We start from the raw sequence: 21,358 nt of genomic DNA on the forward strand, positions 1-21,358 counted from the left end.
TATCTTTTTCATTCTAATTGTCCTCTGATTAGAGCAATATTTGAAAAAAAAAATCGTATCTGATGCATCTCAGATTTTAAATATAAATCCCTTTTAAGTATGTCTGTGTAAACAATAGAGTTTTTCAACTTTTTTTTAAAAACCAGTAAGAAATTATCAAGGGACTGGAATGTTATTTACTTACATGGAAATATTATTCCCATTGGCTACCTATCCAACACACGCACCATCTCTCTGAATTCTTATTCAACTGCTTCCATTCTTGTTTGATAAGTGAGTTAAAATGAAAAGCCATGCAAGGCTGCATGGTGATATTTTATTATGAACTTCCTTATCATCATGATAAATACTTTTATTCCAACTTTTTATTCATTAAAAAGATACTAAGTTAGAGTTATGCAAACACTGGTAAAATTGACAAATTTGAAAAATTGTTCTGGCTAACACCATCACGCTGGAGAAAAATCTAAAGAACCCAACATTTAATTTGAAGATTTAAAATGTATAAATACTTCTTTTATTTGAACAGCATCCTGCTTAAACATTTACTTATTTAATTAAATAAATGAAACAGTATAAGAAATACATCTCAAATGAAGCTATATACTTCTGTCAAAATGATTTTTTTTTTAATATCTTGATCAAAACTTTTATTTTGGTGAAGACCTGAAACACAACATTTTTTTTAATTACATGTTACTTAAGGAATGCTAATAACCTGCAGGAGATAAATCTTTGAACAACACATCCCACGCTGACTCATTAAGGTAAGTGCAATATAACAGATCTTCGTCACAGACTTTCTAAAACTTCCTCTTTGCTTACGCTAGTGCATTTCTGTGTTTAAGTTATTTTTTCCATAAAGAAGAACATTTGAGCAATAACAAGAGATCTGGAATTCATCCTTGCTTGGACATGAATCTCTAGGAGCCGCCAACATCCACATTTAGTCACAGACTCTGAATAGAAAACTGCAGCTGCATCAAAAATTTATATGATAAATAACATAGTCTTACGAAACTCATCACTTAAAAATGGGATCAAAATATTGGTTTGCAAATCCAACTCCTTTTTGTAAATCTAGTTTCTTATTTTCTGTTGTTTTTCATTGCCATCTTTAGCACTTTTTTCAGCAGTGGAGAGAGAGTCAAAATTGGGAGTCTATAAATTTGGTGGAAATAGTGAAATGAATAGGCACTGCTGTAACTCCAGCTCTTAAACAACTTGGAACATGTCCACATAAGAAGTTGTAACATTATGCAAAAGGGTGATTTAACATATTATTCTTTGCAGTCTGCGTCTTCATTTCAACCTGTAGAAAGCATATAAAGATTCAGTAACATTTTACAGTTTGCACAGGATGTAATGGATCACAAATTAAAGGAATGTGAAGGATTAGTTTAAAAACATTTATGTAAGAGTCAAGACTTAAAAGGTTTTTGCTGTGTATACCTAATTAAAACATATCTGTCTATTGATGCTTTCAACTCAGGATACTTGCAGCACATTAGTTTATGTTTTAAGCTTTAAAGTCTATGTTGACTTTCCTGCAAAAAGTACACATTCTCTAGAGCTGAACAGGAATTTACAAATGCTAACTGGGCCTCTCTGATCAAAAAGATTAAACAAATATGTTGATGAAGGCAGAGGTAAGACTGTTTGCTCAATTATTACACACATTACGTGGTAGACAAATGGCAGAAATCCAAAAGATGTCCAGTGTTCTGGCTCTTGGTCCAACAGTTCAGCCATTAAAAAATCTTCCTCTTAACATAGCTGGAGCCTTTAATAACCTGAACAAATCACCTTTTTGGAACAGTATGATTTCACAGTTGGATTTGCTTTATTGAAATGGTTTGCAAATCAACATAGTTATCTGCTGTAAACTATTCATCTATTCTGGAACAGGAGAAAAGTTTTTTGGTGCGACCTTGTGATGTAAAATTCTTTGTTCAGCTTGGTTGGATTTCTTTACATATGCTATAGACAGTGGTTACTAAGGAGAGTTTAAACTCTGGTGCAGTTATTTACAATTCCTAACACATGACCTGGGTAACATCACAGTGCAGTAATAATCAAACCTTACTAACTACAGTTTACAAAGGCTGAAACAGCAAAATATGGAAGGAGCCAATAGGCTGGAAACCAACAATGTGCTGATGAAAGAATGGAGTGAAAGGATGATTCAATGGCTAAAGTACTGCTTGGGGATTTGGGAGACCTGAATGGAGATCCTGACTTCTCCACAGAAACCCTGCCTAAATAAGAGCAACCTTGTCCTGCCCACAACAAGCAGCAGCTGGTTGTGCTAACAGCTTTCAAGATCGTTAATTTTGCATTTCACGTGAAGCCAATAATCAACTTGAAAAACTAGACAGTGAAAAGATGAGAATTATTCCTGCCTGTACCTACTGCAGGCCAGAAATATCAACTGGCTGTTGATATCCTTGCCGTGGCAATGGTCCCCAGCCACCTCCATCGCACTGAATGCAAAGTCAACTGTTTGCGTGGCCAAAGTCTCAATAATGATGTGGCAGCCTCAGGTTAACAGGGAAGCTGGGAGCAGATGTGGGAGGGGGACAGGATAAAGAGGAATAAAAATGTGATGCAATTACAGTTTGACATGTCCAGCTCTGAGATCCTCAGGACAAAGTCTGCCCTCATTTTACTAAGAACCCTTCTCATATTTTGCCTTGTTTCTGTGAGAACAGGACAGACCCAAGCGTCTGAGTGTGACTGTAAACTGCCAGTAGGTAAGATGTAGCTTGGACATTGCACTTCATTTCTTGGGGTTTTTTCTTACCCGCATAAATGGTACATGCGAATACTGTACAATGTATTGGAAAGTGGACAAGAACGTGAATTAGACAGTCCGTGAGCTGGCATTGTGCATTCTGCAGGGGCTTTCCATTGCTGCTGGTGTCTGTGTGCTTTGAGAGAAGAGCAAAGACTTTAGGCAGAGGGTCCATCCTGCAAACAGCGCCTATAGGCTCTTCTGTAGGTCCTCACAAAGAAAAGTGGTATCTGCTGTTTCATGGGACCCTGACCTACTAGCAGGCAGAGAAAAGCTACTGAAAAGATTTCAGTATCCTTAGCTGCCTTAATTCAGATTTTAACTTCCAAAGGGACTGAGGGTGGCCAGCACCACTTGGAAATGGGCCCTGAAAAGAAAGCTGACCCAAAGCTTTGAAGGTAGCTAAAATTCTGTGGTTTCATCTCACTTTCCTTTGGCACAACTGGAAGTGAAAGAAAGTACCTGCAACAGTTGCACTTCTGACTAGTCATTGCTGAGGAACAGGATACAGGCTAGAGAAGAAAATGCCAGCAAATCTCATTTCTTAAAGTAGTTTATTTTCCATCGTACATGCCTACTGCATAGCACAATAATGTGTCTATATATTTACATGATTTAAATTAATGTCATATTAATATAATAACATTTTTATATTTTACTTCTCAGTACCAAATACTCAAAAATCTCTTCCATTGCCTCCATAACCTCTGTATGGAGTTCCTTTTATTTAATGGTTGTGTGAACAGTATGCTCATGAACGAGACAGTATTGATAACACTGGCGATAGCAGAAAGCCTTGCAGAGTTTCATTATAGGTGTCTTGGACAATATAAAGAATGAACAATAAAAGTATTTATGACATAGGATTATACTAGATTATTACAGAAAACCTATGGAAATTGTCTATAAATCATCTACAGTGATCTAAATCTCATGGTTTTTATAGCACATCCACACACTTCTAAAGCATTTTTGGGTTTAATTATTTGAAAGTTTAATACAAATTTCCCATCTTAAATGGAACTTTTTTGCTCCATTCTAGCTCTGATGAATAAAGACCATGCAGTCACCGTCTGAGTTTACTTATGTCACCAAACTCCCATTTCCTTTGGTGGTTTTAAGGCTGTAACCTTAAGTGCTTTGAAAAGAACAAAGGCTCTGTTAGTTTCAGAAGATTTCTGATCATTTTCAACTCAGTTTTCAATCAAGGTTCCTAGAAGTAAAAGTGCATACTGACAATTCAGTACACTATGAGTTTATCATCTGTGTAAACTCAGTTTAGATCATAAATCCAGTCCAATTGGGGAAAAGCTATCTTGTATTAAAATCACTCAGATTAACTCTACAAATAAGATCTGGGTATTATTAGAGTCTGAAAAGGCCATTCTTGAATACTCCAAACTTTCAAGACTCCTATTAGCTTCAGTTAAATTTCTAAGGCAGTTAGGTGATGCTCTCCTTCATATTTTCAGTTTCTTCTACATGTGAGATTACACAAGTTGTGCTGAGCTTTTATATTTCCATTAAATAGCATTACAAATATCAATTATGCTTTATGACTATTAAAAATGAAGTCTCTGAGCTGAAGTGTAGCTATGAATGTAACTCAAAAGGATTAAGCGAATGCTTTTACCCCAATGCAGAAGGGGTAAAGAATCTCCTGCTACAAAGAAAACGCAGTTAACTTCATGCAGCTGGCTGCAGCTTTCCTTCCACTACCGCTTTATCTTTTTTGAGCTACTTTCTGTACATACAAGCTGATGTAAACCTGTAACTAGCAGGGGCAGAGAAGTTGCAAAAAGGCACAGCTTGTCAATCAAACAATCAAAATAGATTTGGATGAATGAACAGAGAAAGTAAAAGCCCAGAAGATGGCCACACCTGAAAATCCATTTGAATAATAGTCCTACAGGATTCATTTACCAGAACTTAATCAAATACAAGTCCCTTCTGTCAAAATCTAGTCTAACAAACCGTATGGGTACCATAAGTAGTTGCACAATCCTGACAATAGCTTCTATACTGGGGTTCTATTCAGAGAACTGTATGTACATGTATGCTTACCTTAGAAATGTGAACATTTCAAATGACACATGCATCAAATATTATTCAGCCGTGAAAATCTAAGTATGCTACAAAGTAGGATTCAATCATGAAAAATACGCAATAACAAAAATTACGCAAAAATATGCAAAACCAGGTCTCTGTATGGAGCTTCCATTAAGGTCAAACCGTTCGTTTCCCCCAAATGATGAATACTACCACTTTTATTCTGTGGATCGGTAGCAGATGGATATTAGTGGAGACTGATATGTTAGAAGGCTTTTTTCCTGTAATGAACAAATCGTGCTATCGTGGTAATGGGAAAACAGACTTTTTCCTTGGGTATTCACTTGAAATGGAAGTTCTTAAAGTGTCCAGGGAGTTTTCCATTTGCACAGACTGTGATTTTCTACACCTCTTTGGGAACAAGTCCTTGTAGAATTCCACAGCCTTCTTCTGGAAGTGCTTCCCAACAATTACATATAGGACTGGGTTCAGGCAGCTGTTGCTAAAGGCACAGTATATAGCTATTTGGGTCAATATGTCATTGATTTCTTCCAGGCATATTAAAGTGGGTGTGAGGTAATGGATTGTGTCGATGAACGTGCTGATCTGGAATGGAAGCCAGCAAATGATGAACAGCAAGAGCACAGCAAGGACCAGCATGGTGGCTCTCCTTTCTGTCTGGACTAACTTCATTTTTTGTAGCTCACTACTTCGTAAGGCTTTGATGATTTGTATACTGCAGTAGGTAATTACACAGAGTGGGATCACAAAGCCCACAATATTCAGCAAACAGTTGTTTGCAGGCTCCCAGTAGCTGGCTGGGTAAACAAGAGCACAGGCTGTGATGTTGTATACTTTGTAATAATGTAAATTTCGGAACACCATTGCAGGTGAACATATGAGCAACGCACATGTCCAGACGACAAAGCTATTCCATTTGGCACAGACAGTTCGTCGCATCCGTCCAAGAGACATGGTTTTCACCAAGGCCAGATAGCGGTCGATGCTCACTAGTGTCAGAAAATAAATGCTAGAATAAAAGTTCATGTTACTCATTATGTTGACAGCTTTACAGAGGAACAGGCCAAAAGGCCATTGAAATTTATTAGAAATATTAATGGCCCAGAAAGGTAAAGCACAGACTAACATTAGGTCAGCAAATGCCATGTTTGCTAGGTAAATTTCGGCCACTGTGCAGCGACTCTTGTGGAAACACAGGACGATGAGGACAAAGGAATTTTCTATTGCTCCCAGAATAAATATAAACCAGAGGAATCCAGGCTGAAAATCCCGTAGCCATTTCCATACATCTGGATTAATACATTTATATTGAATCAGCTGATGCACTTCTGAATTATTGTGGAAATTTGGTGCACTGACTGTGAGCTCCTGGGTGGCTGGGATGTTGTAAGGTTGTGTAACGTTTTCAGTTGTGATGGAAACCATTTCTGTGCAGAGAAAAAGAAAAAGGTGACATGAGATTACTACATCTAGCTGATTGCTGCAAGAGACACAATAAGAAAAGCTGGCTCTGCTTTTCTTACTGTCCTAAAAGGCATGGCTTTGAATGGGCTACAATTCTCTGCATTGCTGTCTCGTAGATACCCTGCATGCTTGCAGAGAGTTTCACAGACTAAACTGCTATGGACTGTGTGGACCAATTTTAAGTGGGTGAAACCGAGGGGACAAAGTAACAGCAGACATTGTAACCAACAGGTTAACTGAAAAGAACTTTTACCAGCCTTTATTCACTAGAACCAAGCTGCAGCAAGTCTTTTTTATTCTTTGAGGAGGTTCATCGTTACTTTCTCTTCTTATCTTTGTGTATCAATAGCCATAGTTTCCGAAAGGACAGATGTACCTTGTGAGTCTTGTGTTGCTCATCGTTAAGCTGCTAGTTCTGTGGCATGTCCCTCAACATTTTACACCCTCTCCAGCAAAGCAACAATTGGGTGGAATTCAGTGGTGCTTCCTCCCCAAACACTACCATACTGTTTTCGCAAATGTTATGACTGTCACAGCAGACATATAGTTTGCAGCTCTAGTTTGCACTGAGAAAGCTACAGGAGCAAAAATCAGTGTTCGCAAGCAGTGTGCCTTTCTCAACTTCTCACTGGAATCAGTTGTGTTTTTCTGCCTCTGTGTTACAATCTCTTTCTGCAAGCAAGTCACAGAAGAGACAAATGGTACAACCTTTGTGAGGGAACTTGGTTCTAATAGGTCTGCAGTGGGTGGGTTGGCAGTTTGGCAAAGATGGTGGCCATCATGTAAGCCAGGACCTGCCTGCAGTCAGGCTGCAGTGAGCCAGTTTGGGTGCAAGAGCACAGTCTGAAAACCAGGTGCTGTACTGTAAATATTCTATGGGCCAGAACAGATTGGGGTCTTACAGGGAGGTATTTATGGGCATAAATGTCAGATATGTGCTTAAATGTTGCTAAAACCAAACAGAAGTTGAGCATGCAGCATCCACTCAGTACTGTTAAAATGTTAACTGGTTTTTATTGTTGTGCTCTCAGATAATGAATGCTGAGATATTATTCAAATGCAAGACTGGCCTCCCAGATCTGTATATATTTCTCTGGAGTGGGTGACAGAAATACTGTTCGTCTTTTTCCAGGTCTTTAAAATACCACTGTTTATATTATGGTTTGATTGGAAGATTTTCAGATGTATTTTTAATTAAGATATTTGTCTGATTCAGCTGGTAACTTGGCAGTAGAAAGGGGACACATCTGTAATTCCTGAAAGGATGGGGTTCTCATTTGTGCTCTGGTTACTGAATTTGTTGGTTGATAAGTGTTAGTGCTCGATACGCATATAGACATTTAGCTCTTGGAAGCAGTATTACTGAAAAATGGTGGTCATATTTTGTGTACCTAGTTCTAATTAAGCACTGTAGTTCTTGAGAACCAAAAGAAAAGATAAAGACCATATTTTAGTGGGTACAGTAAAGGTAGTAATGAAGGAGACTCTCTCTATACTGTAAAATTTATAACAGGGGTGTCAGGCAGGACAGGACAACTGAACAAATCAGGCAAGTGGGACTAAGAACTTTGAAAGACAAGGTAACCTAAACCAGATTAATCAGCACAAAACAAAATGCCAGCAACATACATTTCCAATCCTTCATAACATGAGCAAAGGACAGCATTTGCATAAACTGGATGACAACATAAATATTCTCATTCTCCAAGTTCATCCTTCCAAAACTTCAATTTTTCAAGCCCACATCTAACTGCAGGAACATTTCTCTATCCTCTATCCTGCCTCTTCATTAACCTTGTCATTGTTAGAACCACCTCAATATTGAGACACCTGTATCCTTTTGATTTCTGATTGTTTTCAACCAGCATCTGGAGAATGGGTTGGTGGACCCTCTTTATTACACAGCATTACATGTTGTAGACACCTGTTCAGTAACCTGTGCTTTTGGTGACACTGGTTATCTGGAGCTTTTAGGTCTAGTGGATATGGATTTATTTGTCCTATACTGAAAGCAAACGCCATCTGCAGTGCATGCTACACAACATTGCAAATATTCTGATTTATGTCCTCTTTTCATCTTGCAGGTGCAAGCAACTACTTTAGGTTGTAAATGCTTTGGTTAGAAATCTTATTTTTATTTGAGCCCTTCCAGGCATAGCAGAGCACCTGCACCTATAGTGCATTTTTCTGTTACTTTATTTGTTCATATTTCAGCATGATGAAATACAGGACAATACCAAAAGCCTCACTGAAACCCAGAAATGCTTGATCTATTGCTTCTGCTTTATCCATTAGGCCAGACTGGATTAGTCTGACACAACTTTATTCTTGACAAGTTTATATTGGCAGTTCCTTATCACATGGTTATTCTTTATTATCCTCCATATGTGGATATACTGATTATTTAAGATGTTGCTGCCATGTATTCCATGTATTTAAATGTGAATGACATTTGTAAATTTGTAATTTCCTGAGTCCTGCTATCTATGCCTTTTAAAGATAGGTACTGTGTTTTGCCCTCTTTGGGATTCTAAAATGTCCCTATTCTCCTTGGTTTCACAGACATAAAAACTGATAGCAAGGATTTCCTCTCCTAATTCCTGAACCATGCCAGGATGGGTTATATACGATCCTACCACTTTGCATAACTCCATATATTCTTTAATTTGTTCTTTCCCGATTCATATAGATCCAATTGTACAAATCAATCATTTTAAATATCAGATCACAATCTTCATTTCTGAGAGGACTAACACAGAGTCGTCATTGAACTTTTCATCATTCTCTGAGTTACTAGTTGAATTTTCCTTTTGGTAAGAGACCTAGACTTTCCTCCATTATCCTTTCACACTTGATGTATTTATAGAAACATAAAATGTTACCTCCTATGTCCCCTATTAACTGCAACTCATTTTTGTCTTGAAGTTTTTGATATCTTTGATGTTCTGAGTTCTTAAATAATACCTCAGATAGCCATACTTTTCTCTAATTAATCTCCCATAGCAAAGCCTGGCATCAAAGTGCTGGTAGTCATAAACACTTAAATGTCTCAAAGCCGAGCTTTAGTGGTTGTGAGAGATGTCACTAACAAATTGCAAACTGCAGTTTCAAGTCACCCTTTCTGTGTATGCTGACACTTTACACTGTAAAAACACATAGGAAGCAAAACACTAATGGATAATCAACAAAAGGTCATTTGAGAACAGAGAGGTTCTGTTGGGTGATGCAATTAGCAGAAGCTGTTTCTTCTGCTGGTAGCAGGCTGTGAACCAGCAGAAAGAATTGTAAGTGCGTGCATTATTTTCTGCTTTGAGGTTGGATGTATTCACATATTTAATAAGATGTTCATTAGTAATTCAGAGAGTGGTCATAAAGGTTACGTTGGCAATTTCTATGCCTTTCCCTCATCATATGACTAATAGCAAAACAATAAATGGGAATTAATTTACAGCAAATAGCAGCTCAAAACCTGCCTGATTTATGATATTCCTATATATATATTATTCCTATATATATTATGATATTCCTATATATATATTCCTACAATTAATCTCTTTTAATTTTTTTTTTAAGAAGGGAAATCCCTAGAACACACTAATGTTGTGACACCAATTCAATATCCGTTGCAGAAGTCTGATGTCATGTGAAATGGCAGGTCTGATGTTATCAAACAGTACAATGCATCTATCAAGTGGCAGACAATACCTTGAGCCCAGTGAATAGCTAAGGTAACCTGTATCCAGTGATAAAGAAATAAAATGCTAGTGATTTTGTCAGCAGTAGCTTGGGCACCTAGATTATATCTCTTTGTTAAAGTAATAATTTCCTGCTCTAGAAAACAACCTTTCCTGAAACCCAGATAGATTAAAACTACTGCAAGTACCATGCCAAAACCAGCTAAGTTGGAAAAGAAATAGGTGAATTTTCAACTGGCTGATGACAGTTTTTGAGAGGTGGGCTGGAGAAACTGTTCCTAGGGCAGGTTCTCAGAACCGGTCTTGGAGTTCAACTAATTAAGTAGTTACAGGGTTGATCTCAGTCTGAAAGATAGAAGAGCACTGACGAAGCGTGAGTGACATAAATTGCTTGATATCTTCATTATAGAGAACAATGGGAATATCCTGCAGAAACCACTGGACAATATCAATAGAGCAACAGAGGTGGAATAATAAGAAGAAAAACTGTAAGTCCTGAAGCACTTCTTTTCCCCAAGAAGATGTAGTAACTGATGCTCCTTGCTGCAGTGAAGGCATAGAAGAGCTGTTCAGCAGTGCACAAACCTCCACTTAAGGCTTTCTCACTGATATGCACGTGGATGTCCTTTAAAGGTTTGCGGTTTGTTGCATTACTCCTACCAGACCTCTTCAGCTCAGTTTAGCCACTCCTTTCTCTTAGTAATTGAAATACTGCTCTTTTCCCTGGATAGCAGCTCTAAGTTCTCATGACTAGGCAAAATGTAAAGGTCTAATGACAGATAGTATTTGTCAATATTGCTCCCTTTCTGCACTAAATACTTAATGGTGAGATTTGCTTTTCAGATGAACTGGCTCTGTGCTCTGAAAGCACTTTGCTTCTAGCACCTTGAGAACATTGTAGCAGCCATTTAGAAAAAAGGCAGAGATTTGCCATCTCCAGTGCCTCCAATCACTATCATGTGTACACTGTTGTCAGGGGTATTTGCAATAACGTAGCATTTCCTGCACATTTTCACCACTGGCTTTCACAAGTATGGCCTTTGAGAAAAGCCTGACTGTCTCCAATAGCAAAGATTGGAACCTCGTAGTATGTGTGGCTTACTGGTCGCTATCCCAAAGCCTAATAACTATTTCTTTGACAGCTGCTGCTTTCCTCATTTCTTATCATACAGGTAACTGATTGTTTTACTCTGGAGTTGATTAAGTCTCTGTTGCATTTTTCAAAAACATAAAAGATGTTCCAAACTGTTGCCTTATGTCTGCAAAACATATTTGCAGGTACGAAGTCATCCCCACCAGCAGCTGGCAACGTTTCAGTCGCTACTACTTTTTCTATTGCTGAGCCACATGCTGATGCATCTGTGCAAGCAGAGGAGTCCTTATTACAGAGGGCATCACAGGCAGAAGCTGTCCTCTCTATAAATTAGTAATAATGCCTTGTGTTCTCTTAATGCCTTCCACCAAAGTGATATACGGATGGCTTCACTGAGTAATGGTGCAGTTTTCAAACAGCATGTTGGGCTTTGACAACAGAATAGGCTAGAAAGTGTGATTAACTATATAATGTTCAAGTGAAATTACATCTTTAATTTCAAGCAGGTAGAACTCAGAGGAGATGATATTTATCCAGGTTGTTCAAGTTAGCACCTCTACCACATGGGCTTCTTGAGACAGTCTCAGTTCAATTTAGAACCTCTAACAGCTGTAGACATATCCCAAAATCTACGTTAAACTATAAACTCAGATTTCAACCTCCTGAAAAGCTTTTCTCATGGACCATCCCAGTGAATGATCCCCAGCATCACTGATTTGTGCCATGGAAGGCAATACAAGCATGACGTGATACTCATTGTCTAACTGGCAGGTTGTCCTTACTAAAAGAATCGGTGGTTTGTTTTGTAGGTTTTTGGGTTTTGTGTTTGTTTGTTTGTTTTTAAATTTCATATTCCTTTAAGAGTCCCTTAAAGGAAGAGTTCAGCAGTGCAAGCACTGGTGAGCTCCCTTCTAAAGAAGAAGTGTAGTCTGGAGTGTGCTTCACTTCTTAAATGTTAAACTTCAGAAAGCCATTTTGCCTTGCCCTTCATAGGTCAAACATGTCCTGCTATGCTGTTGCTTGAGCAGCTGGGACAGTCATTTCATATTATTTTCATGTATCTGCTTCTGACTTAGCCAGTACACAAAGCATTTGTAATTGGAAAGAGGTCAGTCTTCAGATGTGGTTTAAAATCACCACAGTGTGTATATCGTAGAGGAAAGCTCAAAATTAGATGTACATATTGGAAATGGCATGTGTGTGTGAGTAACTATAGTGAACTTCAGACTGTATTGCAAATACCTCAATAGTCACAGCAGATAAAAATTAGATATACATCCAAATGTAGTTTGCTTTTCTGCTGAAAACCCAGGTGAACTCTAATGACAGCAATTCTTAAGTGGGAATACACCATATTTCTATTGGAATAACTAAGTATTCAAATACATGCTGATAGGGATTTGGTGATTAAATTGTAAAAACATGGATGTGGCTTTCAACACTGAGAGGTCTGGAAGGTTCAGGACAATTCTCCAGCTGAGAAGTAGTGTGATCTACAGCTCCGATTTACAACAGTCTGTTTGGATGACAATTTTATTTTTGCCTTTTCATGCTTTGCCAGTGTTCTGAAATTAAACTGTGTATTAATTTATTGTTGTCTCTTTGTTAGCAACAGGAGATGTCAGAGCCTTGCTGGAATCTGGTGCAGACAATTTGTTTTTCACTCTGTATACATGGGTTTTGAGCACTGGTGTTCACCAGATATGTCTATCTGCTCTTTCCAGAATGTCAGAGCCGACAAAACGACCATGGTGAGAATTTAGTTAGAGACAGATTCCCTTAGTATATGCCACAGCTCCTTCAAAGAACTATTGTACCCAAAGCTTACAGAACCCAAAGATCCTTCAAAGATTGAGCATTCACATGGTGTTGGGTTTTCATGAGGTGGCTCTACAGACTGACACAAGATCGGAGACCTTTTCCTGGCTGCACAGTGGTAATAGTTAATGGATCACACTTTCTGATACCTCACACTCAAGCATTACTACAGCTATGTAGGAGATATTTTATGAAATATTGGAGGAGGGGAATTTTCTTTTTATGGGAATTTTGGGAATTTTCCCATTAAAATTACTATAAACCCAGAAAGTTTCTGGAGAAACTGATTTTAAAAGAAAGATTTTTCACAAAAGATTTGGGGAATTTAACAGAAAATATTTTAAAGATGTCATTTCTGATCTTGAACAAAGGAGGAGACATACTGACTGCTAACAGCTTAGCAGGAGACCCAGATTCACTCTTGCTCTGTCTGGCCAACTAAACAGTTTATTATCTTTACAAAGTGGAGCAGCTCCAAAAAGAGAGAATGAAAGAGCCCAACTCACTACAGTTTATCCCCCAGGCATTTGTTTAAGAACGAGAATACCTCATTCAAAATGCCTAATCTGTGCTAGCATTTCCCAGGCAGATTTCTCCTGTGTGTGCATGTGTTCTATGTTTTGGTTTCTTGCTTTTGTTAAAAATGTCAAGATTCTTTGATTCTAGATAGGAATTTAAGTTCTTCCTTCTGCCCTCCTCAATTTTTCTGTGAAACAGAAATTTTGGCTTCTGACTAGCTTCATTAATTTTGAAAAATTTTTCTATTTAAGTTAATCATGTCACCTTTGAGCTTGTGTACCATCACTTTTGGAACCGCAGTAGAACATAAAGCACTGTGTAGAATTGCACGTGACAGTTTTCTGCAGCAGGCAGCAAAGGCTCATGGCAGGATATCAGGGCAGGAACAAGTGAAGAGGAAATGAGTGGATGTGAGTTCTGGAAGAGAACATAATGCTGCTGAGGAAAACAAACAGAGGAGAAATGCTGCTGCTGGGAAGGAAGGAAAGATGGAAGGATAGAAGGAAGGAAAGAAGGGAAAATGAGGGGTTTAATTTCCCAAAAGGCAAAAGGGTTCCAAAACAAATAATGAATAGGGATTCCTGCCTGATCAGGAATATACCAAAGTTATGAGAGTTTTATCTGGGGTTTTCACTTAAAGTGTTGTAAAACCTAGGTAGTACACACAGTTTGGGTTCTTATTTTACCTAGCTTCAAAATAGTCCAAAATTTGAAATTGTTTGATTCTTGTATTTAAAGTAAAACTTTTATTTGATTTTTTAGTTATTTGACCAGAGTCCATTTACCCTAAGTCAAACCTTATGAATATGTTCCACTGTCGTGGTTTAACCCCAGCCAGCAACTAAGCACCACGCAGCCGCTCACTCACACCTCCCCCCCACCCAGTGGGATGGGGGAAAAAATAGGGAAAAGAAGTAAAACCTGCGGGTTGAGATAAGAACAGTTTAATAGAACAGAAAAGAAGAAACTAATAATGATAATGATAACTAATAAAATGACAACAGCAATAATAAAAGGATTGGAATGTACAAATGATGCGCAGGGCAATTGCTCACCACCCGCCGACCGACACCCAGCCAGTCCCCGAGCGGCGATTCCCCGCCCCCCCTTCCCAGTTCCTAAACTAGATGGGACGTCCCATGGTATGGAATACACTGCGGGCCAGTTTGGGTCAGGTGCCCTGGCTGTGTCCTGTGCCAACTCCTTGTGCTCCTCCAGCTTTCTCGCGGGCTGGGCATGAGAAGCTGAAAAATCTTTGACTTTAGTCTAAACATTATTTAGCAACAACTGAAAACGTCAGTGTTATCAACATTCTTCTCATACTGAACTCAAAACATAGCACTGTACCAGCTACTAGGAAGACAGTTAACTCTATCCCAGCTGAAACCAGGACATCCGTTTAACTCTTTTTTAAAAAACAGACACAAGTGTGCAGTGGAAACTACTTATACAGTAAACCTGTCTATAGTGATACATGATGTAAAGTATAGCAGAATCAAATTCCAAATGTCTCATACTGTACAGTTATGAGCTGTAATCATGATTCGAATGCCAATTTGTAGACTACATCTATTGTGGAAGAAAACAAATTGCTGCCTTCTTATATTTCCAAAAAAGACTAACATTTCCAAAACATTGCAGGAAACACCTACACAAAACCAACTCCACTTTGTTACTTTTACTTCCTTCTGCTTCTGGGAAATGTCTCTTTTGCTGAGCCAGCTGGCTGGAATTTCTTGGCTATAAGGTGATTCTTTTAATGAAAAAAAAAGGTTTCTCAGAGGAATGATGTAAGCAGAAGGTAAGAGCACACAGCTGTCTTATGCAACATGCCTGTACATGCTGGTTTTAAAAAAACGCATACGTTATAATTTAGAACTCCTGTGAACAATATCCCAGCCATTCATGTCTGATTCATTATGACTACTTTAACCAGGTTGGAATAATATCACTTTGAAAATGAACTTGCAACTCACAGAGGAGAAAAAAAAGAGTAGAGCTATTGAGAAAGTTCCTAAGTTTTAAACTGGTGCTCTTGTTCTTGTAAATGGCTAGTCCACCTTCTTCATTATTTGACTTTGTTACTTACTGTAAATCTCTACACAGAAGGAAGGCTTGTGAGAAGATAACTGCTTTTGCTTGTCTATCTGCCCATGAGGGATAGTCCAAGATCCTCATGACTTGAAAATTTTGGCATTAACTAGAAGAAAAAAAAAGATCTTTGCCCAAGAAAAGGAGAAGAAATAAACAAACACAACAGTCTTGATCCCAATAGATGGACACATCAGAAATGTCTGATGAAAATATTTGTTGATTATTTTGTACAAAGTAAAAATTGGAATGAGGAAGAAAGTGGTGGATGCTCCTTGTAGGACTGTCCCCTAGTAATGGGTAGGACAGGGCTGCATGGATAACATGATTATGTAGAGGAACATGTATTTTACTTCTCTGACAAGATGCTAATAAATGTCTGTCTGTGTTTGTCTGTATAGGTGTATATATGTGTGTGTCTATATATATGTCTATGTGAGTATAGAGAGAGAGGAGAGAGAATTTCCACAAAGCAAAATTTTCGTGGTCACCTTTAGTGCCACGGACCATGTGCCTGCTGTTTTGCTGTTTACTCTGGGAGAAAGTCATTTGCATGTTTCCAGTGCCCAGCGCTGGAAGGCCCAGGCACAGCAAACCTTTCTGGGTGATGCCAAGGAGAACAGCCATCTGTGAGCTGGTCTTGAGCAGGTAAAGCAGGATCCTGCACAAGGTGCATGTGGGAGGGGTCTCCAGATTCAGTCTAAAATAGGAAATCCATCCTTGAGCTCAGATATCACAGACTGAGATGAGACCATTATAATAAATAACCTGATGACACTAGACTGGTTGCAAGATTCATTGGCTGAAGTTCAGCACTGAGCTCAAGCTGTACAGTTACAAAAGCTAAAATTTGACTTGGAGCAAAGTTTACTTGTTGTGATAGTTAAGGGAACACGCACTGTGTATGTTTCTTTCTTGTCTCCTAATTTCACAGCTAGGAAAACAAGCCATTCACAGACCTTTCCCTCTGGAAAAAGAAGCCAGAAAAAGGATGTGGCTATTCTATCATGTTTGGTAAGCAGGTTACCGGTGAGCAAATCACTCATCTCTGCTAACAGATCTGTAAGACCTCATCTGCTATGAACTGTCATTACTCTGCTGATGTGGATGGCACTGTGAGCATTCAATCCAGCTGAGGATCTAGCCTGTGTGGTTAATTGTATCCCTTTTTATGTCCCTTCATCTGGTTGCTTGCATGGTGTGCTGTTTGCCCCCGTCTAGCAGGTAGGACCCGGAGCACTGCTCTGCAGATATTGCCATACTGTCTGTGTTATACTGATGACCGGAGGCTTCAGTGATAAATCAAGGTGCAAAAGCTGTGCAAGCACAGGGACAGGATTTGCCTCAAGGAGCTTATAATCTAAGCAAAAGCCAAATATATTACAGGGAGTGTAGAATACAGCTTGTTGTAGGGAAAGACTGCTGGAGAAGGAGATGAGAGGTGCATGCAGACCTGAGCTAAAACCTAGTGACATATATGGCAATATTTCTGTCTTCCTACTTACTTGTTTAAGAATCAGGTCTCACCTTTGAATGATGAAGGCTTCGCAGTTGCTTTTTGTGAAAATGCTCAGGGGACCTGATGAAACACTTCCAGTTTACTGGCCTGCCCACTATCTGCAGGCAGTTAACCCTTCACATCAAGAATGCCTTGCGTTATTGCTTTGCTCCATGTGTGTGGGCAGAGGGGTCACATCGCCCTTCCGGAGGGGAACCTGCTGCCCTTTTTTTGTACCCCATGCCACTTCAGAGCAGCAGCCTTTAAGTCAGTCAGACAGCTGATAGGAAACCATATAGCCCTGGCAAAGGGACAGAGCACCTCCAGAGACACTGGGGTGCAGGTCCCAAAGAGCATGCCCGCAGCGTACTCCCTTCTGCCAAAGTAGGAACACTGCAGTAGGAAAACCAGCTATGGCCACTTCTGCTTCTGGGCATGCATGTATAAGTCGTGTTAATACCAAAAAGACCTGGACCTCTAACCATAGTTCACTCTCTTTTATGTGGAGTTTACCTGTAATCTCAGATAACATGAGTGGGAGAAACGGATTTCTGCATTTTGACAGCTCCATTCTCTGCAAATTAGCCATAGTCTGAAATCTGCTTTTGTTTGCAACACTACCACCACTCTGGTGTACCGTAGCGTGCAAAGCTCGGCACTAGTGGATCTGCAAACCTGGATGATCAGATTTGTTTGCAGGAACCACAAAAATGAGCCCAACCTTGCTAAATCAAGTTGAGGAGTTAACATGTTGGGGAGGTAAATACAGCACAGCAGCAAAAGTAAGTCAAGTCCACCCCTTCAGGGAACATCAAGAGTACCGAAGCATTTTCTTGAAGTTAGGTGTAGCAGCTTTGCCACAATGTCTGAATGCTTTGGACTTGCTTATCATCAGACTGAAGATAGCATGCTTTCAGCAGGCAACTGCTCCTTGTGTTTTTCTGGTCTGTATCCCATTTGTGCCTGTTCTCCAACATTTAACTGCTTAGTGGGGTGTTGGACCATGACTAGGGCCCCTCAGTCCCAGTGCAGTAGTATTATTTCTGAGGAAATCATATATCACCACTGTGGCGATCACCAGCAGGTGCAACCTTGTCTGTCTGAAGACAGCAGCCTGCAGAGTCCAAATTTCCAGTGTTGCTGTGGTGCTCTTGTCCTCGGTGCTTTCCCATTGCGGTTAAGCCTGCGTACCTCAGGGCTGCCACGGTCCAGGGATGCCCCCTCCTCCCTTCAACCCCAGTCAGGGGCACCCAGCCAGCTGAGAAGCGAGAAGCTGGTTCAGCCATCTGCCTGCCAACCCCTGGGTTTCTGACTCAGCACCCAAAGACTGTGCTGCAGGGTGTGATTCTTTAGTAGCTACTCACTCACCCAGAGTTACTCCGGTTATAGAGGACTGGCTAAGGAGAGCTTTTGTCTCTACTTTAAAGTACCATGTTTCTTTACAGCTGTGTGTCAGCCAGGCAGAGGCATAACTTTTCAGCTCGGTAGGTGAAGTATGTATGCTAAATGCAAGAAGGAAGGAAGATAAACCTTTAGATAAGGTAGGGGAAACTCAAATGTATGGAGTACTGAGAGTTTTAAAAAAAACATAAGTGACAATAGAACAAGGCTGGCTTATGTGTAACTTTTAAAGAAAAGCAGAGGTTTTAGCTAAATGACTTTTTTTTTTTTTTTTTTTTAACTTTATATTGATTAGCATTGCTAATGAGTTCAGGTGTACTTTTGCTGTTGACTTGGTTACTGGGAGGGAATTTGTTTTGGAAACAAAGCTCTATTCTCTGATGAGTTTTCCAGGACTTGCAATGTTTTTTTCCTGTTGTAACTTTGAGAACAGTGGGATTTAGGTTTCTAAGAGCTCTTTACCCTGTTCTTTCCATGAAAAACAGACTATCAAACACTGACTATTCTTAAGCAGTGAATTTTAGGGTCTTCGTAATGAATGTGCTAAAATTCTCCCAAATTCCTCTTGTTTTCTGTCTGAGAAATATTATATAACTACGAGAATTTTTTAAAGCTGTGTTCCAGTGCGATAATGAGATTTTTATTTCAGGAAGTTCTAACTCAATAGGAAAGGCAGGTTTTTTTGTTGGATTGTCGGTACAAAATGTTCAGGTAACTCTGAGTAACTCAGCTAATCTTGTTCTAGCATGTGTGGGCCCCAGTGGAAAACCTGACAAAGATTTTCTGGAGGTGTCTCTGCTCTGGCTATTCCAAAGTCTTTATTTACCTGGGTCTATTTATCCCTTCTCTTTGTGTTTCCATTATTCACACTGAAAACAAGAAAAATATATTTGGAAGTCTATGAATGATCTTGAAGTGCGAACATGCTTCTCTTCATTTATTTCTTAATGATTGCACATTCTCAGAGAACAGCAGACAAGATAAAAATCATGTGACTGATATTACTCAATATCCTGATACTTCAATCTTAGAGACTTTTTTTTCCCCAGCTGTCTTCTAGTTTCCCTAAGAAGATATGTACAGCTGTTCAAGATATAAGTATATTCTTACCTTAGGAGACAGCATCTGTAAGATTACATACAGTGTATTAAAACAAGGATTCTAATGATAAACTATTTGAACTCTTTTGGTTTTATGGCTATTTTGTTATTATTATGCTAAGATGGCTGATTAGGTTACTGAGTAATGGAAAATGAATAGCTAAAAGTATAGTATATATTTCAACCTTTGGTCTTTTTGTTATATGATCCTAATTACAATCCCAGTTCTAAGCTTCTCTTTGTTTTTATCAGCAACTTATAAATCATGCTCCTACTGCATTTTTTTATTTGGATACAGATGTTAGAAAGAAACTGATAATGTTGCTTAAAGGTCATCCAAAACTTTCTTCTTTGTAACATAAGAAAAAATTTCAAAGGTTTAGTCTTTGACATTCAGTCAGTGAAGACGAGACAGGTTAGTAGTGTAAGGTACGCATACACACTTCCTGCCCCACAAAGTTTAGAATCAAAATAATAAAGAGAGGGAAAATGATCAGTATGTACAGAAACGAATTGCCTCTGGCTTATGCCTGCTATTTTGTAGGTAGTTTCTCAGCTGAAAACAAAGTTAACTGCTTGCGCTTTCTGGTGGTTTTTTTTGTGAGATGAAAGAATGTGTGCCTATGGTGTGATTAGAGACAGGAAATGTCTTCTGGACAGAAGAAATCCTTACCCTCCAGTAGCCCATACACTGGACAGTATCTGTGGCAGCTGAAAAGCCCTGTGCCTTTGATATGTTGGGTACTTTGACATAAAGTATTTTTCTGTAAATGCTACAGCTCTGCAAAACCTGACAAGTTACAAAATTACATTAGCAATAATTGGTTTTCTCCTCTGTGTTTCTGGAACACTAATAACATCAGCTCTTTTGCTACTGAACCACAAACATATTAAGAATTCAAGAAGTTGTTTCCAAGAAGCAACAAACCATACTCTATTTAAATAATCAGAACTTTTCATATTAAAGAGAAGTGGAAACACATACCTTGACTGCAAATTCACCACTGAGCAGGTACAAACGAGTGAAGTGCAACACGTCTCCGGCAACAGCCACGCTCCTTCTGTTGTATGAATGAGTCTAACTTCTGGTTTTCTGCCCCTCCCTGAACAGAACAGACTCATCCCTCTGTTGATGACATCATATTCCTGGATTTTCTCCCATACTATATTTTAAAAGCAACATTTGTTGACTGTATTTAGTATGAGACAGCTAATGTTTGAATATGGGTGGTAAACAACACAAATCCAGCTAAAATATTGATGTGCCACAGTATGTGTATAAAACAGTCATGTGTTTGCACAACAGCTTCCAGAACTGTCCCTCAGCACGCCCGCGCGTGCACAAACACACACAAATCTGATCCTGATTTGGGGGGAATGGCGAATGCATTTTTTTTTTTTACTGGTGATAGACTCAATCAAGAGGTAAACAAGTCAGCTTTCTGGAGGACTTGGATCTTTAAACAATCTAACACACTTTTTTCGTTGGGAAGAAATTAACTGTTTATGTTTCTGGAAGACACTCTTCTTCCTCAGAGGAAATCTCTGGCTACTCAGTCTGCTAAGAACTAATAAAGAATTCAAATACCACTTAAAGTTTTAAATTGGACCAAAGTTTCTTCAATCTTATGGATGAGATCTCTATATGAGCCAGAATTACAGACACAGAGCAGAGCCTTTTCCCACTACATTGACTTTTATTCTGGACTTGAGATAATTAAGACAGACCTAATTGTAGACTGTTTGTAAAAGGCATAGCTGTTTTTCCTCTAATATTTATGCAGTTAAACTGAAATCTGAAATGGCAACCATAGT

General features: G+C 39.0%; 1 protein-coding gene across 4 annotated transcripts; it reads right to left on the reverse strand.

The window, feature by feature from the left end:
* Window positions 1–3,331: 3,331 nt before the first annotated feature.
* BDKRB2 (bradykinin receptor B2) lies at window positions 3,332–20,787 on the reverse strand. Of its 4 annotated transcripts, none has more exons than XM_069783534.1 (4): window positions 20,529–20,787; window positions 15,543–15,653; window positions 13,718–13,870; window positions 3,332–6,291 (listed from the first exon to the last, which is right to left on the reverse strand). In XM_069783534.1, the coding sequence occupies exons 3-4, from the start codon at window positions 13,734–13,736 to the stop codon at window positions 5,144–5,146; spliced, it is 1,167 nt and encodes a 388-aa protein (XP_069639635.1). In that variant the 5' UTR covers window positions 13,737–13,870; window positions 15,543–15,653; window positions 20,529–20,787; the 3' UTR covers window positions 3,332–5,143. The 4 variants fall into 4 exon arrangements, with proteins under 4 accessions (XP_069639635.1, XP_069639636.1, XP_069639637.1 ...); XM_069783535.1 differs by lacking the exon at window positions 20,529–20,787 and adding an exon at window positions 16,036–16,581; XM_069783536.1 differs by lacking the exon at window positions 13,718–13,870 and having other exon boundaries at window positions 20,529–20,785.
* Window positions 20,788–21,358: the final 571 nt, after the last annotated feature.

This window comes from Haliaeetus albicilla, chromosome 5 (genome assembly GCF_947461875.1).
Source record: "Haliaeetus albicilla chromosome 5, bHalAlb1.1, whole genome shotgun sequence".
In the NCBI taxonomy this organism is placed as follows: domain Eukaryota; kingdom Metazoa; phylum Chordata; class Aves; order Accipitriformes; family Accipitridae; genus Haliaeetus; species Haliaeetus albicilla.